Below are 13,263 nucleotides of genomic sequence, written 5' to 3'. Positions count from 1 at the left end.
CTTATCGAAGATACTTTCATATCAAAGACATTGGAACACTTACCCTTTTGTACACTTGTTTTCGTTTTTTATTATTGCTTATTTTTTGCTATTGCTTTCTTTTGAATTCTCTCAAGCTTTCTTTAGAATTGCATAAGTTGCACACCATCCCATCCCAAGGTTAGGTAGATGTAGGTTGAAAAAAGAAAGGTCTATCGTTAGACGAGGCTCAAAGTGGTTTATGAAGAAAGGATTGCATATTTGAAAGGTGAAAGGAGATATGATGTGGCTACAAGAGGTGCCTCAAATCATTGGTATACCTAGTGCTTAATTCGACATGGAATTTTTTTTATTTTTTTTTTCAATGCATGAAATGATCATATATAAGGAAATAAATGCTCATTTTATTAAAAAAAAAGAAAAGAGAGAATCCACAAAATTAATCTAAGAGAAAAGAAAAGGTGCCTATGCTAGACTTATTGGGGAAAGAAAAAATAAAAAAGAAATAGAAAAAAGAGGTCACGAAATCTCATCGTTGAAGCTCGCCTCTTGTCTGGTGTCATTTGCTTCATCATCACCCAGTCTTCTCGTTAGCTAGAGGCAACAAGACCTTGTTTGCTTCTATGAGATCTTGAATGAGATTTTGAAACCACTAGCATTCATCAGTAGTATGACCGTTTCCTCGATGGTACTTGCAATAGGAGTTTGGATTCCATCTCGAAGATCGAATTTCTGGTGTTGGATCCTCGGTAGGGTCAATAGGTTTGATTAATCCTTGATCATAGAGACGATCGAAATCAGCATCGTAGGTCATTCCAATGGGTGTAAACTCTCGCCTGGGTTTCCTTTTAGATCCTTGATTGTCCATGGCTAAGACACCATTATGGTCAAAGGTACTAACATTATTACTAGAGTGGGCATTTTCGGAATAAGAAGGATTGTCGTTCTTCTTTCCTTTCCAGCCACCGTGGTTACTATTGTTAGTAGCTTTTTGCTTTGCGAGGTCATCTTCAATTTCAATTCCGATGTCATAAACGGCCTTGAAAGTATTCAAGTTGTGTTGATATTTTAAGTGCTTTAAATACTTTTCTTGGAGATTCTTGATAAACATCCTCACAGACTCCTTTTCGGTGGGGACCTCAATCATCTTGGCGAAGGTTTCTCTCCACTTGTTAAAGAAAGAGGTGAAGCCTTCATTCTCTTTTTGTCTTAGCATCTCAAGTTGTCTATGGTCGGTTTTAACTTGGATATTGCACTTGTACCTATCAATGAAAGCGTTTACTATCGATTCCCAAGTAGAGGTTTTCTCTTTGTCAAGGGAGAAGTACCATTGTTGGCAAACGGTTTCAAGAGATAGTGAGAACAGAGAAGGGAAAACCTTCTTATCGATGCCCTTAATACTCATTATAGTTTCGAAAGCTCTTAGATGAAAATAAGAATTATCTGTTGCCTTGAATTTAGGGATGTCAGTGGCGTTGAACTTATGTGGAAGAAGTTCCTTGTCCAGCGAGACCCCTTGTGAACTCATGCCCTGAAATTTATAGTCACTAGATAGCTTCCTCAAACTTTCTTGCATGAGGTTCATTTGTTGTTGCTTCACGGGATCATCAACCTTGAGGGTGAGGAGCTTCAGTGTCCCAGTCATGGTAACCATTTGGTTCCTAAGCTCATTGACTTCTTCTTGACTTGCCATTATCTTTTTAGCCTTCCTCTTTTGACGAATTGGTTTATCAAAAAGTGAGGCTTGAATAAAGAGGTTGTCCTTGATTAATCGCCCTTCTCTCCTCGACCAAGTACTGTGGAAAAGGAATTTGGGGATACTTATTGTTAATTATTTGACTCAAACTTTGTTCAACATGCAATGGATGGAGGAAGTGAAGAAAGATTGGAATAGAATGTGAAGAAGATTTAGATGGAGGGATATGAAGGGTTAGGAATAGAATGTACCCCCAACTCAAATGAAGGAAAGACCGACTCATGCATGGACCTAAGACATGGTCATGGTGATGTACTCAAAGTGTGTGCTAAGACTAGTGAGTGTAGATGGTGCGTTAAGACTCGTGTCATGACCATGTGGCTAGACTATGTGACTAAGACTCGATTAATGACTAGACAAGGTGTTATTGACAGCGAAAATTAACCGAATTAATTAGCAAAATGGTTAATTAGACACTAGGTGATGACTCGACCAATAATCCGAACTGTCGGCCAAGCGACAGGACTGGCGTCACACTGTGGAGCTTGGCGCCAGACAACATTGCTGTCGTCAGGCGCTACACTCCATAGCGTGGCGCTATAGCTCAGACCTTGGCGCAAAAATTGGAGCTTCGGTCAGGGACTGTTTTCGGTGTTATTAGTCAACTGGGGTATGCCTAAAGTCGTACTAGGTCAATTCCGATTAAAATATTAGACTTTATTGACTCAAATTAATTAATTAATTAATTAATTAATTAATTAATTAGGCAAAGTTCTTTAAGTCATTAATTTATTTAGTCTCAACACAAGTCAACAAACGGTTAAGAGAAACATAGAATATATATGCACAACAAATAATGCACACTTAGTCAAGTAGGCACAATATGATGCAATGAGTTCGTAACCTAACCATGGCTCTAGTTCTCTAAAGTTCGGGATATGGTTTAGTCAAAAAGGGTCCATGGTTAATTGTCCGGATGCACCACGCGGAAGCCTAACCGTGAAGGGTTGGCGCGAGTGGATGGGACACCGCGAGTTTTTGAAAAAAACTCGCTTCCATAGTTTGGTGAATTCAACATCTCGGATGTACTCTTTGTTGCACGGAGCGTTCAATCAGGTAGATGGAGCATGAATTCCCAGAGGGTTATGTTCATATGTAGAACACATATGGGTTTCAGAAAAGTGAGAAAAAGTTCAATCAGGAAGTAGGATCGAGCAAACAATACGAAAAATCGGTCGAAATTAGAACGCATATTTCTGGCTCGGTATTGGGGGAAATTGGCGCCAGCAAACAGAGACTGGCGCCAGTTTTTAACTGTAGCGCCTGGCGCCAATGCTGGCGTCTGGCGCTACGGTTAAAAGTCTGGCGCCAAGCTCTGGCCCCTGACGCTACTTCCCACATGCCTCAGCAGCTTTCTGTGCTCGATAAAATTTTCCAGTTTCGCGCGGTGTTATTTCAGTCCTGGTTGTGAAAGACGTTTCTCAAATTTCCTACGTGTAAAATCCTATGTTTTTAACTCATTACGGATGGTTTTTCCAATGAGATCTTTTTTTTATGCATATGACAATAATGTTAATCAAAATTACGCACATGAAATACTTAAAACTTTTCGAGTCTCATCCACTCATTCTAAATCATTGCCGAAACAAATTCAGGAATTAAAATAGAAATCCTCCCCAGTGGAGTCGCCAAAAACTGTAGGGAATAATTTCAAGCCTTTAAATCCCACTAGCTTGAACCCCACTGTGATCATACACTAAAGTACGGTGGCGTCCAAAAGGGAAGAAGATAGAGCAAAAGAGTCGCCAACAAGTTTTTTTAGGAACTTGTAAACCGTTCACGAGGTGAAGGTTACACCCCTTAACGATCCAAGAGATCGTCAACTCCATAAGGTCTAGAACCAAATAAGGGTTCGGGGATGAAGGTACAAATCCAACCTAAAAGAGATTGAACCTGCCCTAATAATAGGCCTCTACTTTATTCTGATCGTATTCATGTGCGCTTTCGAATTAACATGCAATCATTAGGATTACCCTAAACCTGTTTATCTATGTTGGTTGAATTTAATGCACAAATAAACTATTATTGGCGATCACTTGAATTATAATCACAATTAACCCTAAACAAGATTATTAATTATCTTATTAAGCGTGATTACAAGTATAAATTCCCTTTAAACATGCAATAAAGGTGTGATCAAGCAATAAATAATAAATATATCAAGCAACACAATAATCATAATAATAAAATTATAATAGTCATAATAATAATCATAAATAAAATAATCATCACCAAAATAATAATAATAATAATAATAATAATATTCATAATCATCATAAATTATAACAATTATAAACATAATCATGTTCATGTTAATATTAAAGCATAATAAAAATAGCAAGATCATAGGCATGATACTAACAAGATTAATTACAAACCCTAGCATGTCACTAAGCAATAAAAATCAAATCTTTAGCCCTAGCATGATACTAACAATCATAAATATTAGGAAGAACATAGGAAGCATTGTAACAATCATATTTAATAATAAAATTACCCTAGACATGATACTAGGAATCAAAATAACAGTCTAAACATGATTTCTACATCATAAAATCAATTAAAACCATTAAAGCACTTACTTTGATGCCTCGTACCTCTTTCTAATAACAAAATACACACATTAGTAACTTCAAGGAAAATAATAATCAAACAATTAAATTAAATAATTGAAATAGAGATTTGGGACCAAACCCTCGGAAATTAAACCTTTCACGTCTAGGGCGAAGGCAACTTCGAATATGGCTAGGTGTTTCTAGATCTTGTGAATGCGGAATTTTGTATGGGAAAGCAAAGGTTTAGAAAGAACGAATCGAATGTTTTAAGAGAGATGAATGATTTAGAGAATGCTAAAGAATTAATGATTGTTGATGAGAATTGAAAACAATTGGTGAGAATTGATGAATGATAGATGTAGATGATGAATGAAAACGGAGTTTTTAATGCGATATTTATAGAGAAAATCAGCCAAAAAAGATAAATTAACAAAACAGAGTCCGACGCTCAGAAAACAGAGCTGGCGCCAGGCGCCAATGGCTAGCGCCAGGCGCCAGGCCTGGTTCCAGGCGCCAAGGCCTGGGGTTAGGCGCCAAGCCTGATTCCAACGCGTTTTCAAAAATCCGATAAGTTTACCGTACTGGAGGATAAAATAATATAATTTCCTCGAAAATGCTATTTGATTTTGATTAAAACTCTGAAAAGTCAACAAAAGTCAATTTATCAATGCTAATTGAATTAGGAATGAAAAGTACCTTCTAGAAGAATCTAGAAGACTAAAACCATTCCTAATTGCATTAGGAATGATAAATCATATTAGGCCCTCCCCTAGATCATTGGTTTGTACATAAAGCTCAAACCGGGCCCAGTTTGGTAAATTGGCCATAACTTCCTTAATAATCATCGGAATTGGGCTTATAATATATCGTTGGAAAGGTCTTTGCAAGCCCCATCCAACTACACTACCATTGGACCCAAATCATGGACCAACCAAACTGGATTGGCTGTTTTCTTAAAATAAGTTTTCAAAAACAGAGAGAAGAGAAAAGAAAATAAAACTTTCCGCAACACTAGACCTTTCCACACTTTCGTTTCATTCGATTATGATTCGACGTGAAAGGTACTCATCACTGGGTTTGGTTTTGGGGAGATACAAATAGGTGTCTACAGCAGCGACTTGGCGTGGTGAGAAACAAGACACTATTGATTGAACTTTTTTTGACAGAATTGATTAGACTTGAAATAATGGTTAGAGATTAGATGACTTGTATTGGAAATAAAACCCTAGCAAACCCAAATTCCAACCCCAAAAGTAAATATACATGGATGAAAATCAATTTTGAAATATGCAGTTGAACCTCAATCAAGATTCTTTATTTTATGAGTTTTATCATGAGTAAATACAAATTGGAGGTACTGAAGTTTGCCAAAAGTTGCACCTAAGGTACTAACGTTTTAGAAGTTGCACAAAAGGTACTAAACCTATTAAAGGAGGTAAAGAATCCGGTACCAACTTGTTAAAACCGGTTACAACAATTTTTTGGTTTTAAAAGAAAGGAAAAAAAAAGGGCGACGTGTACTTTAGGAAACGAAAACCATCATTACCTTTCTGGCGTTGGCGCGAGAATTAGAAAGGTGAATGCCTTTTTATTTTCCCTTCACCCCATCGGCTTCCTTCATCATTTCTTTTAGAAAAAAAACAGAGCTCTCTCTTTCACTCAAAAAACTCTTCCTTCCCCTTCAAGCTCAACGCCGTAAATGTGGGAATTCGGTTCAGAAACATTAGCTAGGAAAGCGAAATTACAGCAGCTGCAATCATCTAAGGTAAATTCTTTTTTTTTTCTTCATCGACTTTATTTCAGCATTAATGGTTTTTTTGTACAGAATTTTGGGTTTATTTTGTTTTTTTGGGTGAATTTTGCTTTTTATGGTTTTGGATGTTGCTTGTTGTCATCATCTGGTAATTTATTTGTGAATTCTAGTGGTTTTGTCCGATTTTAAAAAATGGGTATATTTGGGTTGAATTTCTAGAAATTTTCTAGGATTTTGTTGTCAGTGAAACAGAGTAGTTTTTGAAAATGAAACAAACCTTATCTAACTACATGCTTGACCTAGGTATGGATGCTCTTTCTGAAGCTCACCCAATTTTTAGCAACCCCGACCTCCTTGCCCTCCATGTCTTCCCCAAGCTGGATTGGCTTAGTCGGGATACTGTTAAGCAGGTCTGCAAGAAATGGCGTCTTTGGTGGATGACTCGACACCTGGCAAACCTCCAACCCTTCATGGGACCTAGGACCTCTGTGAATAAGTGGGTTCTAAACGACCTCATCTTCAACGACAATCGGGACTTACATGCTTGGCTGAACAATGACATGACAACCTACTTTGATGGGTTCCCTCTACTGTTCAAGGAGGAGCAGTAGGTAGTTGTGGTAGGTTGGGGGGAGGGTTATGTGCAGCTTGTAGGATTTTGGTGTTAGGAGCTGCTAGTGTTAAGCTTTTTCTGTTTTTATGTTAGTTTTAAGATGTTCATGGTAGAAATTCAATGTCATGGTAGGGAATTGAAGTTTTTTTGTATTGGTGACAAATCATGCATCATCTTTTGGGACTTGTCACTACCATGACATTGGTTAAAAGTTAGGAGTTGGCTATATATAAGTGAAGCCACTTATGTTATATATCTCATCAGTGCATGTTCTTATTATGCTTTTGTTATTATATAATTGTAATGTTATGCTTATATTCATCATACCTTTAATAATAAGTTAAAATTTGTACACATTGGCAGACAAAATGGATGATTTAAAGCCATGTTTAGCTGTAAACCATGGTGGAATTTGGGTGGAAGAAGAAGAAATGTACTACAGGGGTGGTAGGGTCAATGTGTTTGATGACATCCCTGACATAGTTGATAGCTCATATGTCAAGCAGTTGATAGACTCTTTAGGTTACACTGACATTTTAAAGCTTCACTTCTTGGATCCTAGGAAAACCATGAAAGATGGTATGAGGTTTCTAGCTTTTGACAGTAGGTACTTTGACCCATTTCTGTCTTTGTTGCTTGAGTGCAGAGTGCTTCATGTGTACTCTAAACATGAATTGGGCATGGTTTCAAACTTTAATGTAGGCAATATTGGGCAAGGGACTGGTGTAGGCACTAGGTGAAAAAATGAAATTGGCACCGGTTCAAAACCCCTTAATGCCACCGGTTTGAACTGGTGCCAATGTGGGGGTGCCAATTACTAGCTTGAAAAGCCGCCGGTTCAAACCGGTGGCAAAAATAGTTATTGGCACCGGTTAACCGGTGCCAAAAATGGCCCAAAAAATTTTATCAAATGTTTTTAGCACCGATTAACTGGTGCCAAAAGTGCCCAAAATTTTAATTTTTTTTTTCACTTAACAATTAAATCAACTAAAAAAAATAACATCACAATATAAATCGAATTGGTTTCAATATAATCCAAAATTTACAATATATAATCAAATCCAAAATTTACAATATATAATCAAATCCAAAATTACAATATAGATCAATTACAACATATAAATAAATAAAAAAAATTACATTATAAATCATTAAAAAATTACAATATACTCGTAAATAAAAAAAAAATTACAATATAAACATATCAATTTTCTTGCATAATCAATGTACCTGCACCAATTAAAACAAAAAAAAAATCAATTAGTAAAAATAAGCTTCGAAAAAAAAAACCCAGAAATTCAATCAAAACAATTCAAACCCAGAAAAAAAGCAGAAATTCAAACCCAGGAAAAAAAAAACCAGAAATTGAAATCGAAATTAAAAAAAAATCAAAATCGGAAAAAAAAAACCAATTAAAATTGAAACCCAAAAATTAAAATCAAAATTGAAATCCAAAAAAACAAAATTAAAAAAAAATCCCAGAAATCGAAAAAAAAACCAAAATCAAAATCAAAATTGAAACCCAGAAAACCAAAATCGAAAAAAGAATCCCAGAAATCGAAAAAAAAAAACCAAAATCGAAAAAAAACCAAAATTGAAAAAAAAACAATTAAAATCGAAAAAAATAAACCAGAACTAAAAAAAAACCCTGAAATGGAAATCGAATAAAAATCGATTAAAAAAAAATCGAATAAAGATCGATTAAAAACTCAGAAAGTGGTGTTGCATGTCTTCGTGGTGGTCTTCGTTGTGGAAATCGAATTCCATGTTGGAGATAGAAGGAGAGATGAGAAAGAGAAGGAGGAGATGAGAAAGAGCTCACACTAAGCTCGCGGTGGAAATCGAATTCCATGCTGGTAGAACGAAGGAGATGAGAGAAAGGAAGGAAAGAGGCGCATGAGGAGAGAGAGCGTAGGGTTTGGGGGGGTTTATGGAGTGGGTTTTTTTTAATATTAAATGGCACCGGTTCACTTGAACCGGTGGGATTTATGTTTTTGCCATCGGTTTGAAGTGAACCGGTGCCTTATATACTGGTTCATTAGGCTGCCAATTTTTTAGCCCATTTTTGCCACTGGTTTGGACTGAACTGGTGGCAATAAGGGGGTGCCTTTTTGATATTTTCTACTAGTGAGGGTGTGGTCTAGGGTCTGGTCAAGGGTCTTTCATGTCTTTGTTGAATGGTGATGGTGTTGGTTGTTATGAACCTAGGATTAATAGAGATGTTAAATATGATTATGACAGTGAGGGGACTGATGAAGATGATGTGGAGTTTGTAAGTGCTAGGGACAGACTGACTCAGGAAATAAAAAATGAATTGGACTATGAGGAGGAGTTAGGTATGCTGAAAAGTGTTGCCGAATCTAAGGGGAAAGGAGTGAATATGTTTGAGGATGATTGGGAAGGTGTTAGTGATGAAGATAGTCCTAAATAAGATGATGATAAAGATGATCTTGGGTACCTCATTGCACCTATACAAGGGAAAAAGGCAAGAGTTCATAGGCCTAGTGAGAGCACAAAAACTAATTTTTATTTAGGTCAACTATTTGAGAATGCTGTGATGTTTAGGAAAGCTTTGACTGATTACTTTGTTGGGAGTGGTAGGAACATAAAGTTCTACAAAAATGATCCTAACAGGGTAGGATCTAAGTGTAGGCAGCATGATAAAGGGTGCCCTTGGAAAATATGGGCTTCATGGGATAGTCATAAAAGAAATTTTGTTGTGAAGGCTTACATAGGAGAGCATAACTGTGGCAAGGTAGCAAAAGTTACATTGATGAGCTCTACATGGATTTCTAGTAATTATGCAAATTGGTTTAGAGTTAACCCTTACATCAAGTTACAAGATATAAGGGAGTCTATTTGGCTTGATAAAGAAATAAGGGTAAGCAAGTTCATGGCTTATAGGGCAAGGAAGAAGGGTCAGGCTTTGATTGTTGGAGAGTACGAGGAACAATACTCTTTGCTTCCTAGGTATGCTGCTGAAATTTTGAGGAGTAACAGGGGAAATACTGTGAAGTTGCAGATGAGTGGTAATGTGTTTGAGAGACTTTATTTGTGTTTTGAGGCACTGAAAAGGGGGTTTAAAGCTGGTTGTAGGCCCTTTATCTCCCTTGATGGCTGCTTTCTAAAAGGACCTTTTAGGGGCCGATTGCTTTTTGCCGTAGGGAGAGATGGAAACAACCAGATGTTTCCTTTGGCCTGGGCTGTTGTTGAAGTAGAGAGTACTAACACTTGGACATGGTTCTTGTCTCTTCTTGGTGATGATTGAGAGACAAACAATAGGGGCTGGTTACACATTTATGTTTGACCAGTAGAAGGGGTTTTTAGCAGTAGTATCTGGTGTATTCCCAGAGGCTGAAACAAGGGTGTATGCTAGGCATGTATACTGCAATGTCAAAGGGGTTTTTGGAAGGGGCCTTGAATTTAGAAAGCAAGTTTGGATAATAGCTAAAAGTAACACTGAAAATGAGTTTCCGGAAAACATTGAAATCACAAGCGAGGGTCATATCTGCTGATGCAGCTGAAGATTTGATGAACAGGAACTACAGGAAGTGGTGTAGGTCCTTCTATACACCAATGTCATGTTGTGATAGTGTATATAACAGCATGAGTGCGATTTTCAATGCCTACATTTTGATTTCCAAGCATAATCCAATATTACAATGCTTGAGGGTATAAGGGAGGGGTTGATGGAGAGACTACATAAAAAAAAGAGATGAAATTGGCAAGAAGAGTACAATGCTTTGACCTAGGATTCATCAAAGATTGGAAAAGGTGAAGATTTAATTTGGGCAAGGGGTTGGAATACTTTTTGGGATGGAGGATTCTGCTATGGGGTGAGGAAGGGTGCCACACATGACAAATTTATGGTTAACTTGCAGGCCAACACTTGCAGTTGCAATGCTTGACAACTAAGTGGCATTCCCTGTAAACACATGACAACTAAGTGGTAGCTATTTGGAATAAAGCAGACCAGCCTGAAGACTATGTGAATGAGGTTTTCACCAAAGAGAAGTACATGAAGGCATATGCTTTCCTTCTTGATCCCTTGAATGGTCCTTAAGAATGGCCACAAACTGAAGCCATTGTGATCCCACCAAAATTGAAAAAGGTTCAGGGGAGACCAAAGACAAAGAGGAGGTATCAGGCAGGGGAGACAACAACTGCTGGAAAGCTGAGGAAGACAGGATACCCTCATACTTGCAGCTTATGTGGATTAAAGGGACATAACAAAAGGGGATGCAAGAATGCTCCAAAAGAAAGAGAAGCACCTCAGCACACATCAACAACATAAGAGCCTGAAAATGCACCTAAAACTTTTGTCCCCATGCACATGAGGGGATATGGGGTGTACACATATTCTAATGGCTATCAGAGAGTTGCATCAGTAAGTAAATCTAATTTGTCAAATTCCCGAAATGTATTTACATTACTTATCCCTTAACTTGTTTTTTTTTCCTAGATAGGAGGTTCCAAACAATCCCTGGCCAACTCAACATAAACCACACAGGGAATTTTACACCGATATTGAAAGAGAGCAGACTGTGTACTCATTTAGTCAAGATCAATACCCTATGGCAAGCCAACAACAAAGCCAAAACAACAACACCATTTCAATTCAAGCATTGCAGGTATAAAAAACATTCAAATAATAAAATTTAGTCAATCATTAATATTATAATTCATACACTAATTGCATTAATTATTACAGGATTTAGCTAGGAAGAAGAGAAACAACAGGAAGTAGATACAACAGGTACAAACTAAGACTTATTTTAGGCTACACTAGAACAGTTCTTCATTGCATACCAAATTCCTAGCACAAGAAGCACAATAACAACCTTCCACAAGTCACAATTAATGCCCAAATTCATCCTAGCGACCCTTTTTACTTTTAGAATAACATAATCACTTTCAATCTTCCTAGAATACTTGTTTGCTTGCTTCAATTCCTTCCTCATAGACATAACTTCACTCTTTATTTCCTAATTCTCTTGCATAAGCCCCAATATCACTTCAGTCTGCCATGCATTGGGGTCTTCCTTGTCCACCCACTTAAAACATTTGCGGCCCCTCTTATCAGTTTCTGCATCATAGTCAGGGCAAGCAAGAAACTTTATGCCAGGGTTATCTCTTGTCCGCGCCCTACTCTTAGACACCAACAAACCACAGCAACACCTACTCCCAAAGTTGCTTAGCCTTGACATGTTACAAATTCTTTAAAAAAAATCAGTAAATTTTCCTATAATTTTGTAAATGCTTCTTCTGAATTTTTTTTTTCTGCAAGGTATCTGAGTAGAAGAAGATGGCTATGGAGAGCAATATAAATGGAAGTCAGTTATTTTTTTAGTTGTAACGGCTATATTTTAACCGCTCAAAACATTGAACAATTGCAAACATTAGTACCTTCTGACTTAATGTCAGAAATTTAATTTCCTTTTTTTTTTTGACAACCTATTGTAGAAGGTTATTTTTCTGTTGAGTACTCTACCTACAACTTCTAAAACGTTAGTACCTTAACTGCAATTTTTGGCAAACTTCAGTACCTCCAATTTATATTTACTCGTTTTATCTTTCAATATTGTTTTTCAAAATTATGGCAGAAAACGATTATGCCCAATTATTAAAAGAACGTTGAGCCTATTATACAAGGCCATCTCCGATAATGAAAGATTGACAAACATTATTTTGTTGATTATTTAATGTCACTGCTAGATAGACCCCGAGCCATGCTTAGTTTATAAATTATTATTATTGATAATTGAACTAATACCTTCATTAATTATTATGTGCAACATTGGGATATTTTTTGTAAGATTCTCAATCCATTTTTAAATACCTGTTCCACTTTCCTTTTATGATCGTTTTTAAATACTTGTTCAATTTCCTTTTGGAAAACTTTTGCAATAATTAATTCATTTCTCTAAACTAATGGACCCAACATAAATAATAATATTTTATTACTTTCATATTCTCTCTCCTCCCATTTTCTCAACTACTTTTGCTTTTTACGATTTTTTTATTCTTATACCAACCCCACCACCTCCATATTTTATTACTTTCTTCAATTTCTCCTTAAACTCCATGCATGGAGAAATGGAGCAAGTATTAAAAACGGACGGAGTACAACAAAATATTCTAAAGTTGAACATAATAATTAACGGATGTAGTATATTAGTGTCTAGAGAAACATAAAACGATAGTCAATTATAATTATTAATAAAAAATAAATATAATGAATTTCTTAGGCAAATTAATGCTTCTACATTGAAAAAAGGAGAAAATCTCCATTTTAATATTGAGTATCTTACTCTTTTTTTTTTTTTTTTTTTTTTTTTTTTTTTTTTTTTTTTGTAATTAAATTGATAAAATATGCTTCCTCCATATTATGGTACATATTTCTATTTATTATTAATTTTCATTATTTACAAATTAGAATTACTTAATGTTTGTAAGATTACTTCTAAGTTTCTAACCGTCAAACTTCAAACATTCCCACTAAAACTTTGTCTCATAAGGAGTAAACGCAACAATAATGTAGAAACTTAATAGTGAAAGAGACTTGATATTGATGATACAATGAATAATTGACTATATAATTCCAGCC

At 36.2% G+C, this 13,263-nt stretch overlaps 1 protein-coding gene across 1 annotated transcript; it reads left to right on the top strand.

Annotated features, from left to right (window-relative positions):
* Window positions 1-9,213: 9,213 nt before the first annotated feature.
* On the top strand, window positions 9,214-9,924 carry LOC110688885. The gene has a single exon (XM_021865644.1). It carries the CDS (start codon window positions 9,214-9,216, stop codon window positions 9,922-9,924), a length of 711 nt encoding a protein of 236 aa, XP_021721336.1.
* The last annotated feature ends 3,339 nt before the right edge of the window (window positions 9,925-13,263 follow it).

This window comes from Chenopodium quinoa, unplaced genomic scaffold (assembly GCF_001683475.1).
Source record: "Chenopodium quinoa cultivar QQ74 unplaced genomic scaffold, ASM168347v1, whole genome shotgun sequence".
In the NCBI taxonomy this organism is placed as follows: Eukaryota; Viridiplantae; Streptophyta; class Magnoliopsida; order Caryophyllales; family Amaranthaceae; genus Chenopodium; species Chenopodium quinoa.
The sequence above is the reverse complement of the archived record's forward strand: the minus strand, read 5'-3'. Positions and strand labels throughout refer to the sequence as shown.